This window comes from Onychostruthus taczanowskii, unplaced genomic scaffold, assembly GCF_017590055.1.
Source record: "Onychostruthus taczanowskii isolate IOZ18803 unplaced genomic scaffold, ASM1759005v1 scaffold36, whole genome shotgun sequence".
Classification (NCBI taxonomy): domain Eukaryota; kingdom Metazoa; phylum Chordata; class Aves; order Passeriformes; family Passeridae; genus Onychostruthus; species Onychostruthus taczanowskii.
Genome location: NW_024501015.1, coordinates 5045076 through 5066799, shown reverse-complemented (window position 1 = coordinate 5066799; position 21724 = coordinate 5045076). Strand labels below are relative to the sequence as shown.

General features: G+C 34.9%; 1 protein-coding gene across 1 annotated transcript in view; it reads right to left on the bottom strand.

The window, feature by feature from the left end:
* KCNH8 (potassium voltage-gated channel subfamily H member 8) overlaps nt 1–21724 on the bottom strand; it is a 176883-nt gene that overhangs the window by 15108 nt on the left and 140051 nt on the right. The window contains exons 11-13 of the mRNA XM_041411512.1: nt 17726–17940; nt 2898–2936; nt 1149–1504 (exon numbers count right to left, since the gene is read on the bottom strand). Of these exons, the coding sequence (XP_041267446.1) occupies nt 1149–1504; nt 2898–2936; nt 17726–17940 (610 nt within the window). The remainder of the gene's footprint in view (nt 1–1148; nt 1505–2897; nt 2937–17725; nt 17941–21724) is intronic.

Here is a 21724-nt window from a genome sequence, read left to right as displayed (position 1 = left end):
ATCTAGAAAACAAATGAGAAAATATCACAAAGTGCTATGGTTTTGTTGGCATAGTGGTTTCACCAAAGGTTGAACTCGATCTTGGAGGTATTTTCCAACCTAAATGATTCTGTGATTACTGATGAAAAATGATGATTTTATGAAAAACTAAAGCTGTTTTGTATCCTGGTACTATTTGATATGTGTCTGTACTAATAAAATATATGATGAGGGGGAAAGGGTTCTTTCTAGTCTTCCATGTCCTTTTTATGATTGCATGTGTAGGGACTGGTGCTTTGACAGAGTTAAACAAAAGTTGTTCAAGCTGTGGCAATTCCACATTTCCAATGGCAAGTTCCTGAACACTCTGCCACTAATGAATAAAAGAAGTGCTTGGACATGTAAACAACTTCAATCTATAGAAGACAAAACTTGAAATGGAAGATGAACTACTGCATCTCCTTGTATGTATGCTTGAGATTTCTCTAAAGAACTGGTCCTAAGACTAGGATTGCACTGCAGCAATTTAGGAACAGGTTACATAAATCACTTGTAAGTAGTGTAAAAATAAATAATTAAATATTTTAAATTTTACACTAGTAATACCTCAATAAACTGTTATATGATGCTTCTTTGTATCAAAAGACAGAGCAAAACAGATTTGCTGAACTCTGTGTTTGATGTCTGTATAACTTCCGCCATCAGATTTCCTGTCTCTAATGAAAAAAATCCTTTAAATATTTTTCAAAATTGCTTGGAAATTGTTTTCCATTATAGTTCTCTACTCCAGTAATTTTTTGTGTTTTCATGCTACAATTTTGTTGACTTGCTTTCTAAATTTTTATACTACTGATGGACTCAGAATGCTTCAGAGTATTATTATGGGAATGAATATTTTAGACAAAATAATACCATAAGGCCAAACTATTTAAATAACCATTTTTGCAGTTGCTCACTTTTTTTACTGCCTTTTTTATGGGTAAAAATTCTTTAGTTTGCAATAAAGTTCTAAAGTCATAACATTCTGCATAGTGTGCAATGGTTCCTACAATAACGTGGGATGAACGGAAGTATAAACTATTAAAGAATAACTCTTATGGTGCCAAAATCATGATATTTTTAATAGGAGTCAAATTACAGACAGGAAAATGAGCACTCATAACTATTACCTTGGGCTCATATCTGGTGGGCCACTGGTGGTCAGTGCTGACAGGTACAATTTAAGGTTTTTCTCCTTCCTTCTGGAGTAGTAATGGAGCTCTGTTTCATGTTTGGCTCTTGAGGGGTTTGAACTGCAAGCACGGATGGGGGAATGAAAGGGCACAGTTCCTGAGGCCAGCTGCTTCAAGTTTCTCCCTAGGTGGCTTTTGTTGCTTGCAGACTTCTTCTGCTGAGAGCTGTTTGTGCTTCGTGTATCAATTGGTGAAAGGGTGCTACTTTCTTCTTCTCCCTCCTCTTCCTCATCTTCATCTTCCACAATGGAAGGGAGTCTCTTCTTTATATTTCCATTTCCCTTGAGCTCTGTCTAAAATAACAAGCAATACATACTAGTGTAAAATTCAGAGCCTGATGTTGCAGAAACCCATTTTTTCTGCTGTTCATTCTGGAACATACCCAGACCAAACACAGCTTTCATTTCTCATTAGAGACAGCTCTTTCGGAACTTATCCATAGCTTCAGCTATGGCTATATGTGCAGATACAAGAAAAATACAAACAAATTAAAAAAGGTTGCTCGTGACACGGTCAGCAAACACACTGCAATATGTTTTGTTACCAAGAAAGAGTACACGACTAGTTCTTGCAAGCCATTTGCCATATGTACACTTGAGAAGATTAAGTTTGTTTAGCTGAGGCATTATTTCTTGAATGTTATGCTACCAGGATCTAGTGATCCACAGGAAAGATCTGAGGCTGGTAATTCAAATAATACCACTTTTTCACATGGAACCTTTTATAATGTATAAATGACATTTACACCACTTCAGCTCACACCCAATGGTCACTGTGTCCTTCTAAATTTTTGTTACTGAAGTTATTGCTGGGATGGTAGACAGACTTTTCAGTTCACTCCAAGTCCTGTTAATGAACCAACAATGTGATGGGTTTGGCTTCAGAACTGAGTCATCCGAAAGTGAAGCTATGTCTGGTTTTGAAAAAAATGCAGTTTAGATGTTTGATGTTGGAACCTTGGAAATTTAGAGACAACACAGACCTGGGTTCTACAATTTATGTACTAATTAAAGCGCAGTGTAGGAGATCAGCGTTATTTTGTCATAGTAACAAAGTATGCTGATCGTGAGTGCCGACACGTGCCAACATAGACAGGATCAGACCTTAACTCAGAAACAGTTCCATTTGTTCCCATGGTACAACTTTCTGTATTGGTAGTAGGTGAATGGCCTAAGGCAGACTTAGGTTCCAGGTCAAATTAACAAACCAAATGCAACTTCATGGTTTCAAAGGGAGTTGTTTTTAATTAATTTTTTTTTTTACAGGCTATCCTCTTAATCAGTCTTGATTAAGGCACTGTTAGCTTTAGGTAGAAAACCTCAGATGACCCTACATAGTCAGATATCCCACATTCAGGCCAAGTCAGATTGGCTGGGTGGAAATACAGATTTGGGGAATGTATCCAAATATTCTAAGCTCCTATTAGCATCTGTCTAAATGTTCTGCAGCATAGGTTTAATTTTGTTACAACACACTTTCATCAAATGTATGCTTTTCTCTTGGTATGTGTTGACAGATTTAGTGAACTGGTATCTTTTAATTTGAGGTATATATGAAGAGGTAAGAATTCCAAGTTGTGACAGAAGGCATGTCTTTATAAAATAGAAAAGCCTTGTTGTCTGTCAACTGTAGTAGTCATTCAAAGGCTGTCATGATGATTAAATTGTTAAAATGTGATCAACATACCTGGGATAGTGTAGGCTTGTTGGATAATTTTGATATTACCTGCAAAAAACAAACCAAAGAGGTAGGAAGTATGTACATCTGCACAGTTTGGATTCCAATGGGATACAAACATCTAAACCAAAACATTTATGTCAATAAAAGACAAGACACTCATGATAAAATGGCTGTATTAAATTAAATGGTGACATAACACTGAACTAAGGATAATCTTTGCAGATAGGTGCTGTGAGAGTAAAAAAAATAGTTGTTTCATCTTAAATAAAAAGCAAGTTAATGAAAAAAATAATATTTTACTTTAGTAAAAAAGCAGATCAGGATTCCAAACCTGTGAATAAATAAAGATGTATGAAAGCATGCCTGGTAGATTTCAATGCTTTCAGGTAGAGGGTTTGATGGAAATGCAGGAACAAGTGCTCTACTTTGGCCCTGCTTAGCTTTAGCTCCTGTGCCAGCCTAGTTTGTATGTGAAGATGAACTAAGTATTTCCAGCATCTTTGAGGAATTTTCAAAAGCAGTGGTGGGACTGAAGCAAGTAGGAGCAAGATAGTCCTGAGGGAGAGTTGTCTAACCTATTCAAAGCACTAATATTTTCTTCTCTTGAATTACACAGAAAGTAAAACAAATGAAAAGGAAAAAGAAAAAAAAAATATGCAGCTTTCAAGAGTAGCTACTTCTAATAAAATCCACTGGAACTGCTGAGTAATATGTATTGTGAAAATTCTGCTATTTATTTGAATGTCCACATCTTGACCATAGGCAAGTCTCTGGCAGCTTATGTACTGTACATATATTAATATTTTAGCCTGCCAGGTAAAATTTTGAGAGATTATTTTCAGCTTTCCTAAAGCCACATATCAAGGCAAAAAATGCTTAACCCACCAGTCAATTAATTTTTCTGCAAACATAGGTAGAAGTTAGGCATTTCTGAAAATTATTTGAACTTCTCTGTTTGTTTGACAAATGTCTTCAGAACTCCTACATATTCAAATTTTAGGCACAGACTTGAAAATAATAATCTGTGTGTTGTTTTATAATTTTTTATTTTGTTCCAAGTTTTTCAGGTTAACCTAAGAGCTGATTTGTAGTGAGGGTACTAGTAGTGGTATAATATACAAATGCAGAATATTTAAGTTTTCGTGAGCAGAAATCCTACTCCATGACAGCCAAGCCAGTAGCAGGTGTATCATTAAATGTAGCAATAACACTTTAATAACTGCCAAACAGAGCAACTGCAATAATGAGCCTATGTAAACAAAATAACTGCTGTGTTCTTACTGAGTTAGATAGAGTATTAGATGATATTAGCAGAGAATGAGATGTCAGATACAGAAATCTCATGAATTGCGTTGTAATCTATGCCAACTGAAAAATCAGTATCTTCAAGATTCAGGATGAGAGGAAACTAGAAATGTGCTAAAATATTAAAATCAGAATTAGGAAGTACTACTGGCCTGCTTTGCACATATGTTTAAAATATTAGTTCAAAATTGTGCCTAGAATTTTGGGACATCAGTTTGCTTGGTTTCTCGGCACAGTAGGAATGTTAAATAGCAGCCTTAATTAAAATTCCAGGCAAATCCAAAATATTAGCAGCTTCACAAAAAACCTCTCAGAAAGTATGTATTTTCCTGCTGGAGGCTTTAGAAGTGGCTTGTCACTTGTAATTCGTAATGTGGGTGAAGATTTCCCCCACTTTTTGTTTTAACGTTGCTGTTTTTCCCTCCTGAATACTTGCTAATCCTGACTGTACCTCTTGAAAACACAGACAAAGAAATCATGATGCGGGTTTTGAGCTGCATGACCAGTTGCTAGCACTGTGCCCCTGTTTCTGGACCTCCCTGCTGCTCCTGAGCACAGGAGCCACGGCTGCCCATTGATCCCTCTCTGCTCTGTGTCACCCTGGCTCGGTCACTGCAGCAGGGGGAAGCTGGCTGCACAGCAAATGGGGTTAGTGGCAGCACTTTGTAGAGGTATTTTTGAAGGCAGGCTGCTTTTTGCCAGGAGGGGAGGGAGTGTTCTCTGGAGGCCGTGTAGCAGAAAAGAAGGGTAAGTACGAACATGGAGCCCATGGTGTGAGAAGCTGCTTATCAGACTCCTCCTGTTTTCCCAAACAAGCTCCTTTAAGCCACTGGGGACTATTTCAGTCTGAAAATGTTGGTATTTTAAAATAAACTATGGGATAATAAACTATGGACCTATAAGCTGTCTTTCCTATAGCACAAAATCCACAATAAAGAGCCTTTTAATTGCTTCTGTATAAATACACTGCAGCCATACTCGTTGCCTGTCCTGCACAAACAACAGGGGCCTGGGCTTTATGGCTTAGTAGCTGAAAGTTGGCAAAAGAAACCAATCTGTGCCCAGAGAGAATTCTCAACATTTTTATTTTTGCTTCTAAACTTGTTCCAGCACCTCCTCTCTGTCTCTCCCTCCCCTCTCAAAGAGAAAAGACGAAAAAGAACTTGGACAGAGCCAGTCAAAGTGCAGTAAATTGGAAGTCCTCATTATGCACATAGCTTTATCTTTGTAAAAATGTAGTATCAGAGTGAGTAATTAGGAGGTGTTGCCCTAGTTTCTAGGACACTAAAACCTTTTATTTAGGGCAATACACTAGTGCAGTCTTCTATAAATGCTCTATTTTTTCCTTATGCCAAGAGTGTGCCAAATACCTCATATTCCTGCCTTTTAAAGCAAGTAGAGCTGTTAAAGGATAAGGACTGCTGAAAGAAAAAGCACCAATATTTAACTTACGATGCATTGGGAAAAAAACCAGAAAGACTGATGTTAGCCTGAGTTATGTGAAATACAGTCAAAGAGTCTAAATAAAGTATGATCTCAGCCCTGGTTTCTCTTTATGTCTTGTGAAACCAGCTACTAAATTTAATTTTACAAGACAAAAAAATGTACCAAAAGCAGACTCATATAAAATTCTTCCATGTATGGAATTACAAATCTAGAATCTTCCAATTTTTTAATATCTTAATACACACATTTTAAAAATTCAGTAATCCTTAATATTGTTTTTAGAAGCACAAAAAGAATATTTCTCCATCTGTAAGCACTAGTGGTTTGCGGTTGAAAGCTGGTGATGTGAAAATTTTTTCAGTGTCCAGAGGCAGTAGTCATTTATAATCTCTACCAGGAACTGGGATCAACTCAGGTAATTAGCTGTACAATGATTCAAGATGGATTGCAATGATAAAACCCTATAGAGAAAAATATAGAGACACAGCTAAATTGGAGGCTAATGTCCAGTCAGTAGGTTTGCATCCTGGGGCTCAATAGAATGCTTCCAGTGTTCCCTGTTCTGATTCTTGTTGCCTTCACAGAAAGTAGGAATAAAAATAGAAACATAGTTTCACTTATTTTCTTGTAATCTTTGCTACTAAAATACATGAATAATTCTTTATATTGAGGAGACAAAAGGATAAAATACATTTTCAGGAGAGGATTTGAAGTCAAACTGGAGTATTAATGTTCTTAGTCAGCATTTGGAAATGGGAAAAGCCCATTTAGGAGCACTGGCAGGGTGGGAAAAACCATAAGAATGCACTCCAGATGTTCTATTCTTTGCAAATATACTGTATGGTAATGGAAAAGATACAAGTAGATAACAAAAGATTATTGTACTGCTGCAAAACTTAATGCCTCACATGTGCTCCGGCCTCAGTTTTCTGTAATTAGGAAATTTTTCAATGAGATATCACAAGTCCTCTAAATCACAAAAGACTCAATCATTCACAAAGAGCTTGTTACATATAATTGTTTTATACTGAGCAATTTGCCATCCCCACCCCCTTTGTGTTTTTTTCTTGTTTTGTTTTTCTTTTTAAGACTTTCTTTTGTTCATTGGCTTGTTCCTGTATTTTCTCAGGGTTATTCTTATCTCTTTTCCTCACTTAATGGACAGATAAAGAAAGAGTATTTTGTAGGAGCAGATGTTTTCAGCATTCTCTGATGCTTCTTACAATGCAGAGTACATTGAATTGGCAGCAAAAGTTGAACAGCAGATCTGTCACAGGTGTTCTGTCACAGGGAGACGGTAATGGTGAATTGCCATGAGCTCTGCAATCTCCTTTTAAGTTTCTGTCCTGAGTGTTTTGTTTCTTTGTAATTAACTTGTGAAGTTGGTGCAAATGTTCTGTAACTGGCTGCTTGTGTTTAGCTTTGGATAGTGTTTTTTCTTTTCCAATTGAATACTTGGTTGCGAAATTCTCACATGAGCTTTTGTATTTAATGTTAAAAGTTTACTTTTCATATATTTCTTTAATACCTGAATGTTAACCTCATTGTATTAATTAATTTTTTTTTTTTAAGTATACTTTAATTGTTTCATTAGCAATACAGGATGTATTACGTTTCTTGTTAAAAAGATTATACAGAAAGCAAAAACCAATATCTATGCCACTTGTGCCACATTAAGAATAAATAAATGGGAAATGTGGATAGTATAATTAGTAATTTTTACTTCTATATGCTTACATCCCTTTTCTACACCCCAAAGCAGAAGAAATTAGGGTCTCAGCTGCTCTGAAAATGCATCTTTCACAGTAAATCTGTAGCACTGTAGCAGCAAGAATTTAAAAAAATAAAAAAAAAAAAGAAAAAAGAAAAAGAACAGTCTATCAATAAGATAAAAAGAAAACAAAAGAAGGAATTGTTAAAACAGACAATGGACCTGGCAGTGACTGTACTGTCTGGCAGGTTGTATTTTTGGAAAAGCTTTCAGATTACTGCAGAAAAAAAGATATCGTGTAGAAAGATTTTTAATACTCCCACAGTTTGATTACAGTCAAGTGAAGACTTACATAATAGAGACTACAATAAAAGCTAACACCTTCCAAGGCAATAAAACTTATATGCTTAACTTCAAGCAGCTCTAAAGTTTTAAACAGGCTCATAAATATTTGCATGATTGGCCCTGGACTGATATTTTGTTAGACTTCTCAATGTGAGGCTGTAGATACAGTGAAGGAGTTGTGTTTGTAATGTTAGCTTTATCTTTAAATGGAACTTCATATTAGTATTTATGTAAATATGTATATGTAACTTCAGAGAGTCTCTTGAATAGAGAGGGACAATGAAGTGGATATTGAAAAATATTCTCCAGTTAAATTTATTACTGCTAATTGCCTATTTGTACATATTCCCAGTGTTGGCCAGGTGTTTTGTTAGCACTCACAGCACAAATGAGTGGGATGAATGCTAGAAAATGCTTCCCTGAGGACAGCAGTATATCCGTGGAGAATTTTTTAAGAAAATTGCTTGAATTCTTTGAAGAAGCATGACATAAAACCAAACATAGGAATAGAAATCCAATATCAGTTTTGGACAATGATGGAAGAACACTGAACATAGTGTGATTAGCAATGGAATATGTCTCTGAACACTTACTATCTATGCAGCGCTGTACTGTATATACAGTATATGTGTATAAAATGTATGTATATATTTATTATTACAATCATGTTATTATTTACTACATCATTGAAAGTTTTCAGTGACATGGAAAGTAATAATGTGATTATAATAATATAATGCCTTGGGTATCAAATCTATTTTCAGCATAACTGTATTTGCACTTATGTAGGCAGGTTTTGTAGCTCTGGTTTTATGAGGTGAAAGTATATATAATTAAAAAGAAAAATATGCAGATATATTCTTTTTGATATCAGTAAAATCTTTGCATTTTTACATAAATAATTTTTGGTTTTACATGCTTTCATATCTTTGAGCAGAGTGGTGGGTCTAGATGACCTTCAGAGGTTCTTTCCAAGCTCTGCTATTCTACTGTTCTTGTATTTGTGGGGTTCCCAGACAAAGGAAGGAAATGATGAATCTGACTCCATGTTCTTAGAAGGCTAATTTATTATTTTATGATCTATATTATATTAAAGAATACTAAGTTAAACTATACTAAAGAATACAGAAAGGATACAGACAGAAGGCTAAAAGACACTAATGAAAATATCGTGACTCTCTCCAGAGCCTCAACACAGCTGGCCGTAATTGGCCAATAAGTCAGAACAATTCACGTGAAACCAATGAAACAATTACCTACCACATTCCAAAGCAGGAAAACATAGGAGAAGCAAATGGGATAATTATTGTTTTCCTTTTTCTCTGAGGCTTCTCAGCTTCCCAGGAGAGAAATCCTGGGCGAGGGATTTTTCCAGAAAATATGACGGTGACATACTGCTCTGTTATGTTGAAAGAGAAGTTGCACTAAAAACATTACCAGCTCAGAACTGAGAACACACACTTGTATCAAGGTAAAATGCCAGTTTGATACACAGCTTGCACAGATTATAGACAGTTTTCTCGAAGACTACACCACATTTAGGTTTACACATTTCAGTGTGTGTCCTGGGGTTATAATGACTCTGCAAGACATGTAGAAACTTCACCACATAAGACACTCTGCCATGAGCATTAGATATCAAGGTAGTCTGTGCCCTCAGAACTAATGTTTTTATAGAAGACATTGTGGTACTATCATTTCCTTCATTAATTAGTCCTATATTACCCAGAATAATAAAAAGACAAGTTATTGTAAAAGAGCTTCTAAGTTTAAGGTCCCCAATGGATCAGTGCTTTATCAACACAAAATAAAAAGAATAATAATATAAAAAAATTTAAATCAATCCACTTTCTAAATTTATATAATTTAAAGTTTAGCTATATTAGGATTAATTCTATTTTCCATTTTTTACCGTGTAGAGACAAAGATAATATTAATATTGTAAAAGTAATATTATCATGTTCCCTAAGGCACACTGAGACATATTGGAAAAAAGTTATCCCCTAGCTTGCCTGTCTAATTAAAATAGAAATATGGTTGGATTCCAAGGCAATACTCTGAAAGCCAGGAGCTTTTCCTGTCTAAAATTCTGTTTGACACAGTGTTTTATACTCTCCTCATACAAAAGTCTAAAAACATCAATAAGCTGCTTTGCTAGCCCGGATTTTTTTCAACGTGTTGCCCTCGGGTTAAGCTTTATAATCTGATGCAGAATGTAATAATCCCAGGAAGTGAAATGAATGGGAATGGAGAGTGTTCAAAAAGAATGAAAAGCTAGAATTAGAAGTAATATTTCATCACTTATTTAAACATGTTCATTCTAGTTACAATGAATTTTTTTTTGTATTTGTCAAGAAAGTGCTAAGGTCTACTTGTGAAAATCTTTTAATAAATAATGTAAAGCTTTTAATAAATAATGTAAAGCTCATAATTCTTGTCTCTTAGTCCACTCACAAAAGTAAAAGAATTGGAATTTGGGGATGAGTCACATACACCTAACATAGTCCTAGACTAATGTAAATAGGTTAATTTCTTTCCCTCGTCTTTGTCCTTTTCCATGTCTTCTGTGATTCACCCTTACAGTGAATTGGCCACTTGTTTTAAGTGCAAAATGGGAAAGATTTATAAAAACACAGAAATTAATGAAAAAAATATTAATGGAAAACATTTCATAATTGCTCAAATAAGTTTTGGTGGGATGAATCTTCTAACTGGAAAATTACCACAAATCAGAAGAATAAATTACTAGAGACAAAACCAGACAGTGTAGATGTCTGTGTCATTATTTTCAAAAATATCAGAATAACTGAAGGCTACAGGAATGAAACAGATTATTAGTGAAAAAAGATTCTTCGGATAAAGACACTAGGAAAGAAAATAAAAAGGCCAACCAGTCTGTCTTTTTTGAATTACATGTTTCCTTGTTGCATTATTTCTCCGCAGCATACCGTATTGAAGGATATATTAGAAACACAACGTGAGGTGATTTGATTGAGGGGAACTGGGGGGAAGAGATGGCTCGGAGGCACCACACATCAGGCTCACCAGCAACTGCTAGTAAAAAAGCTTTATGAGCTACCAGACTAGAAAAAAAGGCATCAGAGCTGGCCTAAACTATAGCTTCAGGTCAGCTTTGCTCCCATAGTAAGTGAAGAAGTTAATTGTCAGGCTGAGGGTCTGGAGGAAGGACTGACTGTAACCCTGCACAGGGAGGAGGCTATTGCAGCAGATTTCCTCGTTTGAAGCTAGCATCCAACTTAATAGCCAAAAATCCACCAAAACATACTTACAGTCATGAATACAAGTAGGAGACCTCTGGAATATCTTGCAGATTGCTACTGCACAGAGCTCATTCCCAAAATACATATCATCCATTTAATATCAAAAATGAGGTGTAATTTAGGTGAATGAACTGCTTTGATTTTGTTTGTTTTTTGCCAGTGCTCATGCCCATGTACAGCTGCATGACTTGTCCCATAGGAATGAAGAAATTGAGCTGTGTAAATGACATTGTGCAAGTGCTGCCTTGTCCACCAATAGAGTAGCTTTATTTAGTTACTCTAAAAGAGTAACTAAAAAGGAAGGGGGTGGGCGGGGAAGGAAAAAAAAATCCAGATTGTCCCAGAAGTATAAATGAAAAATCTGAGTCTGAGTAGCTTGTAAAATGTAAAAGCTCTGAGTTATACTTGACAGCAACCTAATTGGAGAGTAGTCCTTGCACAGAGGCAGGTAAGAGACCTACTCCAATGAATATATCAGGAATCAAAGTTAATTATAAGTTAGTAGTTTTACAAGTAGTTTAGTTTTTGACAGTATGAGGAGCACCTTCATTCCTACACTGTAATCACTGAGAAGTTTATATAGAGTCCATATCAAGAGGTAAAAAGGAAATATTAATGTATGGTGTCTTTTGGGCAGAAGCAGTGGCTGTTCAGCCATCACTCACTCAGAGCAGGTACCAGAACAACTACAGCAAAGGGAACCAGGACCACGTGGAGTAAGGAGAAAGACCATAAACAGTTGGTTCACAGTTTAAAAATTATTTTAATTGTTTGTTGGATTTTGCTTTTTGAATAATCATATAGATAAAGTACTAGGCTTCCATTGCTTTAGGTGATTTAGTCAATTCTATTTTCTACCTGTTGTAATACTTGTATAGAAACACAAAAACTGTCATTGATCTCTTATTCTGCAAGCTTTGTTCTTACTGACAATAAACACCAGTGAGTTACACTTGCAATAATAATACATGATCCTCCACCAGACAAGCTACTGACAAAGATGGGTGCTTAATATGCTCTAAGCATATTTAAAAATTAGAGGTTTTCCTCACATTTGTCCAGTGTTAGCATTAAAAAAGGACTGATTGACTTTTTTAAGGTAAACCACTTCCTTTTACATAGCTGCTGGGTGATGAGAAAAAACCATCTCCTCTATTAAAAAGTTGGTTGGAGTTATTTGGGAAATGTTCTATGAAAATTACTTATTAGTAAAGATATATTGCAACCTGTTATTGTCCTGCAGTGTGCAGGATGAACTGTGATCTAGGCTGGAGTAGAGGAATGGTGATTAAGTATGGCAGTGCAGTAAGAGCTGATTTGGAAATTCATTTTTTGATGCATTTTTTTTATTATAAACACAGGTAATACCCATAAAATAAGAATTTTTTTTTTTTTTGCTTTGGAAGTTAAACTCATCAATTAGTAATTATGTGACTGTTTCTAACAGGTGTTCTTATCTTATAAAGCTTGCCAAACTTAAAAACATCCTTAAAAAAAAAAAGCTTTTTTTTGTTTCCTTAATGTTTATAGAGTAGCAAATATGATAAGTTGTTTGCTTCTTTAAAGTGAAATACTATTTTCTATGCAGACAATCAATGCATTAAAAAATCAGAAATTTCACACTACTTTCAATGCTGATTCATAATAAATAATCAAATAGTGTTATTGTTATATTAGAAAGCAGCATTCATAAATTTAGATGATCTATACTAGAAATCTATAAAAATTGATGATCTATACTAGAAAAAGCACGACTAAAAAGGCAAGAATGAATTAATGTCAAATACGTAATCTACTAGCTGAAAACCAAACATGGGAAGGCAGGATTTAATCTCAATTTTGTGCTTGCATTCAAAATATTTTTTGCTATTCATTTTCTGACTACAAGGGCATTGCTAACAGTTAGAACAAAGAAAGATAAAGTTTTGAAATAAGCAGTTAAAATGACATGAAGAGGAATTACTCATACGCTTTTAAAATACTTAAGGCTTAGCTGGAATGAATCAGAAAGCTCAGTATATTTTAGATTAGAATTTGTAGACATTTTTCTTCCCAAGCTTCCACACGCCTCTATTTCGTGCTCCAGAGCTTAGAGCTACTTTCACCTTCACAAACAATTGGTTTGGTCAGTTGTCAGATTTTCCAATAGAAAATTAGGAGCATCACTTGTAATTTCTTAGATATTGCTAATAACAACCTGAACTTTATTATATTAAAAATTCCTTACAACTCGGTCATTAAAATTTAATAAATTCTAAACACCAGCCTCTTCAAAAGACAAGAATTAATCCCTATTTTGTCAGACAATGCCTTCCAGAGGGAAGATGGGGATAGATCCTTTGATTTTATTGCTTCTTTGTTGCTAGATTTCCTTTTAAAATGTATTAGTCTATTTCTTTATTTTTTTACCCAAGAGCCTGGCTAAGGTGCAGTAAGACACCACGTTCCCTACTGGAGAAGCAATCTGCCACATTTTCACGAAACCTTATCCTTATGTTTCATTTACACTGAGATGCACTGATGGCATCAACCCTTCCTTGAGTTTCACAAATTGAGTGTTTTCATTTTAGAGAACAGCTTCTTCTTTGGGGAGAGAGAAGAAAAGCTTTTGTAGGAGCCAGAACACTACTTTTAAATCTACAAAAGGTAAAGTAAATTCTTTTTAGTTGCAAGTTCTATCTACAAACAGAGATTTTTGGCTCTTTGGGAATATAACCTCTTCTTTTTGAAAATTACTCACATGGATAAAGCTTTAGTGAGACAAAGATTATGCCTGGATGTGCCTTGTCTTCCTTTGGGACTTAATTTTGGCTTGGTGGTATAGGTGTCAAGGAGGTTTCTTGTTCTTTTTATCAGTGTGACTAACCAGGCTTTGGTGTGATTTTTGGATGGTTGTTGTGATTGTGGTTTTTTTTTTTTGGGGTTTTTTTTTTTTTTTTTTTTTTTTTTTTTTTAATCTGGATAACGTTGTCTACAATGTAAATTCTTCTGTGTGGACATAAGAAATATTCAGAAGCAATACACTCTCCCACAGCCTACAAAGATATTGTACAAACATTTACTTATTCTGAATTTTTCATAGGATAATTCACAGTTATGAATAGCTGCTGCTACTCTCTAAAAGCATCAAATAACACATTTTCCAGGGCTGGTGGATAAGGCAATAATTTCCAGTTTCTTTCATATTAATGTATATGTATAGATGTATCCACGTATGTTTTCAGAACCTTCTTCTGAGTGCTCAGTTTTATCAAATCAGGTATGGGACACTCTCACTGCCTAATACATATGCAATCTGTAATTTATAGTGAAAAATTATACAGATAGGGTGAGGCACATGTCAAAATCTGTGTCACTCAGGAAACTATTTCCTTACTAAGACAACATAGTCACAGACCTAGATAATTTGATTGAAATGGCTGAATTGTTTTAATGTCACAACTCCAGCTACCAGAAGAATTAGTATATTCTAATTGTCCCTAATATTTGAATACATTTACAAACACAGTTATTGGTTTATTGATCAAAAGGGAGCAAAGAAAGCAAGGGGCAGAATATGCAAAATCAACAAAAGTCTCTTCTCCTAGTTAGTATCTTGCTATGATGAAAATGTATAAAAAGATGGAAAGTAGCACTGCCAGTGTGGCTGAACACACATCAATGGTTTTAATAATAAATCACTTAGTAATTCCTGGCTTAGGAGTTATCATGAGGAACCATTCAAATGCTATATCTCTGATTCTGTGTCAATATCTCTGATTCTGTGTCTATTTCTCTACCTTTTACTCATTAGAGGCTGAAACAGTTGTCTACTCCTATAATTGAAATCTGGGCTTTTCTCCCAAGATTGCTAAATAGCTCTTTCAATAAGTCTGTAACCAGACAGCTACAGTTTCTTCTTGTTACTGGGAGAGCTGCATACATACACACTTTTTTCTGGACAGAGACACAACTATGGAAGTCCTTGAGCGTTTTCCACAGTCGTACCTTACTCGGAGTTTAGTGCAGATGAACCATATCATTATATATCCTCTTAGACTTGAATGAACCAAGAAAACAAATTTAAAATACTTCTTTTTTGTGTTTGTGTAGGTAGGGAAGTTAAGTAATCCTCCAAGTATCCAATTCTGACACTTCAAGAGAAGGACACTACAGATGATTTCTGACCGCTTTTTTGTCCACATGCTCCTAATTCAGTTTAAATCTCTGATTCAATTTTAATCAGAACAATGAAGGTGGAAATGGGATAGTGAACAACCAGGAATAAATTCTTATTCATTCTCAGCTTTTTAATGCTGGCTTAAAATTTTAATAAATCTTCAACCTACAGTAGATTTTGTGGACTTTGACTGAAAATGCAATAACATTTTAGATCAAGACTGAAAGACAGCTCACAAGTCATAGTGGGGAAATCTATGCTATTTCACCTGCAGTTCACCTGAACCTAAATACTGCCGGTGGTTCATTTTAAGTATTAAATTCACATTCAGCTACAGACTTATAATAATTTAAAACTTCCAAGAAAAAGAGAGTGAGAAACAGAATTATTCAAATTTATAGATCTACTGTTTAACTATGGAAAATTCTCCAAACTCAAAAATTCCATAAAGCTGCAGAAGTCACAGATACTCTCAAAAGTAAAATCACCCTATATTAGGGAGAGGGATTCAGATATAGTGGCCTAGCTGACAAGATCTCCCATAAGATCATTCCCAAGTGCTGTATTAAAAAAAACCACAACAAAAAGAAACAAGAACTCATACTAACACACCCACAAATGGAAAACTTTCTTCTTACTTTTCTCTGAGAGTAACCATCAGATAACTCTAATTATTTCTGTTTGCAAGTATACTCCAGCTGAAGCAAAGACAGGGTATTTTCCTGCTGAAGCAAAGTGAATGGTTGACCAGGAGCACTTGCTTCACTTGCTACTGACATAGCTATCTGTCCTCACTTGTTGAACCCTGTTTTTGTGATGATAAAATTTTTGGCTGCCTTATTTATGCTGTTTATGCTTTTCCAAATGGTTGGAAAAGAAATGAGATGTTCTACTTCAAGAGAAATAGTAGCTGAGGGGATAGTTAAGGAGAGGATGTAGGCAAAAGTGACATTCATAATCTCTCTTAGATTCTGCCTGTGACACTGGATGCTATTCCATGCCAGGATATTTTTTTTCTTTAATTTTAAGGTAACAAATCATACCACGAAAATCTAGCATAGATTCAAAAAGGCAGAAAAGTTTTTTCTGCTTTAAAGCAGAAAAGTTACTTGGATGTGTCCCACATAATTTTAAATCCCATCCTCCTCAGAGAGCCTGAGAAACACTCACCTTCAAGGCTGCTGTAGGCTTGCTCTCAGCAGAGAGTCTGTACATCACCCAGTTGACTTTAATTGGGAAGAGTTGTCCCTGAATTTATAAAACCTGAATGCAGCTGAGAGGGTGACCCCCAGATTTGTCACCATAAAGAAAAACATGAAGCAACACATTGTGTGGATCCATCAAGTTCCATGACAAAACTGTAGTGGGGAATGCAATAATCTTCAAACCCTATCTTTACATGAGTTTTACTCCTTTGCAGATCAAGCATTGTCCCCCTAGGGAAAAGTGTTATACAAACTTATCACCAGGCTCTCAGAACAGCTGTGTAGTCTCAGCTGCTGTTTTCAGCAGCAGGAAGTTTGGAGACATTTCAAGAGACAAACAAATGAGATACCCTGGTTATTTTCCTCTCCAGAAGTACACGCTTATACAGGAACTCCTTTCTGCTGCAATGGTTTAATAGAGTGTTGCTGTGGAAACACTGGCACCAAAGTACACCTGATAGAAAGCTATGTAGAAAAATCAGCCCATATATCAAACTCATTGGGGTTTTGCACTAAAAGTACTTTGGTGCACTGTTCCTTGGCATTATATTTGTCCCTTGTTTTGAGAGTATCCTAGTGAAAATTCATGTTTTTCCAATGTTACTTCTCTCTGTGTTAGGAGAAGAAAAAAACAAACACCTGAACTGTTAAACACCATCTTGAAAGTATGGCTATAACTGTCTTTGAGCATGATAAAGTCAGAAAAAAAGAGATGTCATAAGAGCTTTTCAGTATTAAAATCTGAATATATATATTTTCTATATAATATCAGTAAAAGTACTTTGGTGAGTCTGCACTGAAGCCTTTCAGAAGTGCTTTATCTGGGATTTCTTCTTGTTTTATTTTTACTTGTGGTTTTTGTTTTTTGTTATTTTTTTTTTTCAAAAATAAAGTGCTTGTTTAAGTGGAAAAACACATTTTAATTGCAGTGTGTGAGAAACAACTGTTTTTCATTTTCAGTGTGTGTGATGGCATTCCTTATTAAAAGTGATAACTAATGAAGTATGAAATGAATGTTCATTAGGCTGGCACATGAGCTTCTAGAAAAGGTACGGCTAAAAACCTTTATTTGGACACATAACCTACATAACTATGAATTATTTTTAGACATAAACAAAAAATATTAAAAATCAAAGAATTTTCTCTCATGGATGATGTTATGGAAAATGAGAAGCAGAGAGGTTGTTCTATATTTATGGTCTGACCAACTGATAAAAAATTAATGTAGGTAATATCTGAATTATCAAACAAATGGAATCAGCAGTTCCTTTAACATAATTTGCATATTATTTCTTTACTGTGACAAAATTATAAGAAATTACTGAGGTATGTGAAACACCTGAAAGATTACAATAACTGCAGAGACCTTTAAAGATACTTACATCACTTTCATGGCCTTCTCTTAGATTGTAAGTGAGATCATGCTGGATGTCTTCAACAAACTTGTGAGCATACTCTGGGTAAAGGTCAAGAACTTCAAAGAGACCTTTGAGGATAATACACTGGAGGTCACAGTATGTTAGAGCTTTAACATCTGCGTTTGTTTTAATAACTTGATCCCTAATGGATAGGTTTGCTCCAATTAAATCTCCTTTACCTGAAAGAGAATACAAAAATAATTATCTTCAAAGCATAAATTCTTTACTTTTTTGAATCATAAAGCTGTTTAATATAATTGCTGTACTTGAACCTGAAATTCCATTGTTACTAATGCCTTATTTAATTAATAACATGCTAGAGGATCATAGACTAATTTTTTCCCTCTTTTTGCCGGTGCAAACTTATACACAATTAATTGGAGGTAAAAAACCTAATTTCCAGGCAGGTAACTGGATGTTTTAAGGGAGCAATAAAGTAAATATGTATAAAATGAAGACTTACACTAGTAACTAATAGCAGGTGCAATTGTTTTTCAAAAAAGATGTTGTCAGGGGTTTTTTGTGTGTGTCTTAAACCATGCAGGTGTTAAGGTAGCATTTTAACATTTCTGTCAAGAAGAAAAAATGGCTTAGGAAAGAATTCTTAAGCTGGCTTTTTTTTTTTTTCCATTTATGGAGAAGATGGCCTTAAAACACTGGCTGTATTAAAAACCTCAATTGACCATATACTGAGGAGGACAAAACTTTTATAATTAAAAGCTTCTTCCATAAACATGTGACCTGAGGTATAAATTCCAAAGTGTAGTCAGTGAACCAGAGGTTTTCCCCAAAAGTTAAAGCAGATGGTCTTCTTGAAAGACCTGGACAGTGTGATGGAGTGCATTCTCAGCAAGTCGTGGGCAACAGCAGACTGGCGGAATTGGTTGATGATACTGAAGGACAAAGTTGCCATTTAGGAGGACCTCAATGAAAGACAAAACAGTTGCTAGGATTTTCATGAAGTCCAACAAAACCAAATGCCAAGTCCTGTACCTGGGATGAAAGCCATCCCTACAGCTGTATTACAGACTGGGAACTGACCAGCTGGGCAGCAGCTCTGCAGGAAAGTTCCTGGGGGTCATGGGGGACAAGCTGAACATGAGCCAACAATGTGTCCTTGCAGCAAAGAATTCAAGGCCCTCCTGTGCAGCATCACCAAGAGTAGAGCCAGCAATTCCCAGGAAATTACTCTTTCCCTCTATATTTTTCATACTTCATCTGGAGCACTGTGTCCACTTTTGGGCTTCCCAGTACAAGACATAATATTGACATATTAGAGTGAGTCAAAAAGAGGCTATCAAGAATCAGGGTTTAAAGAATATAATTTATGAGAAAAGGCTGAATAAACAGGCTATTGCTCCATCTTACAAAGAAAAGGCAAAGGAGGGATATTATTACTGCCTTCAACAGCCCAGCAGAAAATTGTAGAGAAAACAGAGTTAAACTTCTCTTCAGAGTGCACTGGGCAACAAGATGTACTGGGCACAGGGTGTAATAAATTAAATTCTCATCATAAAACAGGAAATGAAAATTAGGAAACAGTGGAGCAGCCTGCCCAAAGACGCTGTGGAATTGTGAGCATCCTTGGAGATCTTCAAAATGTGCCTGGACATAACTCTTATGACTCTGAGATGAATTTGCCCTGTGTTAAGCAGGTTTAAGTTGGGTACCTTCTGAAGGTCTGAAGATCCCTTCAATCTTACATTGTTCTTTGATTAATAAATAGTAAGTTAAGACTGTCACCTTGGAAAATCCACCCAGATTCCACCTGTATATTACACAGGAAATGGCCAGCTTGCAAAGTTAAACTAATCAGTCAACCATCTCCAAGTCTTCTTAATCTACCTTAAGATAGTTTTTTTATTATTTACGTGGATCTTGAATAACTTTCTCAAAAGTACTTATCATAAACTCAAGGTCGGGAGGGATATTCTCTTATGCTAGGAATATACATACATTAATGCTACTTTAGTGTCTTAAAAATCTCAGTTAGTATAAATGAGAACTAGTATGAGATTAGGTCAGTCTAGGAAAGAGAAATTTGATAGGTAACACTAACATCAGTCTTTGCTCAACACAACATGTGTTGCTACATAATAAAATGCAGCATAAAGCTAAGCAGTAATACACTTTTACATTTTACTGTAAATATCAACAATTCCTTAGATTTCTTCCATTTGATTAAGCAAAGGGCTGCCAGTTTCATTGCTGGTTGTTTATGTGGACAATGGAAAGAATATTTCAAATATACTAAAACAGATTCTTAAACATCTTAATTAGAATTTTTTTAGATATATGAACAGTATTAGTATCCATACTGCATAAACATTTTGGAAAAAATGTTAGATTTTTATCGGATCGTAGTTAAAATTTTGAAGTAATTTCAGGCTTAAAGATACTAAAATTGATCTGGTAGTGCTAATATATGTTTATTTTTCTAATGAAAATCATGCAGCAATGGCTGTAAGTACTAACCTGAAGTTTCATGTAGAATTAATGAAGTGATTAAATGATTCTACCTTGAATGTCAACATTTGTTACATAACAGAATAATTTCAGCTATTCTTAGTAGCTCTTTTCTTTTTTCTTTAATTGGATAGCAAGCTTATATATACATGTTTCTCACAGACACATCTGTTTTTCAATAAATCAGGGACATGAAGTCAAAGTTATAAGTGTTCTCATTATGGGTATTTTTCAAATAACTTATGACTAATATTTTAACAAATCAAAGATATATGCTCAAACAGTACATAACTCATATTAAAACATATTTTACCATAAAATATATCCTAACCATCATTATTAGAGATAAAGTAATAGTTTCTAGAGGAAGGAAAGATATATTAATGAGAGCATTTCACTGAGTTGTTGCTGCGCTGCTTGTTAATGAGAATGGTTCAGTAAACAAAAAATGAATCCACTAGAATTAGAATCAGGACAGACTTATAAAATGTTCTGGGAACCGCAAGTACTCAGCATTGTCAGGGAAAAAAGCTGCTGTCTTGAGCTTACATGACTTCAGCAACAAAATTTCTCATAGGGACCTACATGTTTGATGCATTCACCTTCTGCTGGTGTTAATTAGGTTTAAATGATAAAGCTCCCATTCCCTGTAACAAAACATTATTTTTCTGTAATGTTTATGCTTTTTGCATTATGATTTCATTAACTTCTCTCAGAAATCCACTAATCTCTTTCTTATTGTTTTGATTGTCACCATTACACAATGATGCTTTAATTAACACTTTCAGGAGTGCCTGAACTTGGAATCATTAATGAAATCATGGTTCCAATGGAACTGCCTCTTGAACTTTTGCTGGCTTTTAACTCATGTTTTATTATAAGTCATATTTTATATCTTTCATCTAAGTGATCCAATGAAATCAAGAGATTCTTAAACTTCCTAGAAACAAAGAAGAGATGGAGTGATGTGGACTGTGAATCTAGTAGAATTAAAGAGTTCTGACACAAATAGGACCTGTAGCACATTTACATTCTAAAAAGACAAATCAAATGCATTCTAGTATAATAAAATAAATTCAATTACAGAAGACCAGAAGCTTCCATTATCAACAGTCTAGTGTAATCCCACAAAACAGGAAGGAAAGCAAAAAAGAAAATGTTCTTTTTAACTCTGTTTTATAAGAATATTAAAAGTTATTAGAAAGAAAAATACATTTAAGTCTAAACAGATATTAAAATCATAATAAAACAATTCCATACTTTTAGAGTAAAATTTACATTTTATTTTGCCAAAAAACTTCATAAACATTAACTGAGACAGGTCTAATTATACTTTAACTGAAGATAAAGAAAATTTCTTTAGGAGGACTTAGATTGAGGCAAATCACAGAAATTTATAGGTAGAGATGCTTAAACCTCAATGAGTAAAAACAGTCATCTTGCAAACAACAACCAAAAATTTATTAGAACAGAATTTCTGGCCTTTCTCAGTTCCAA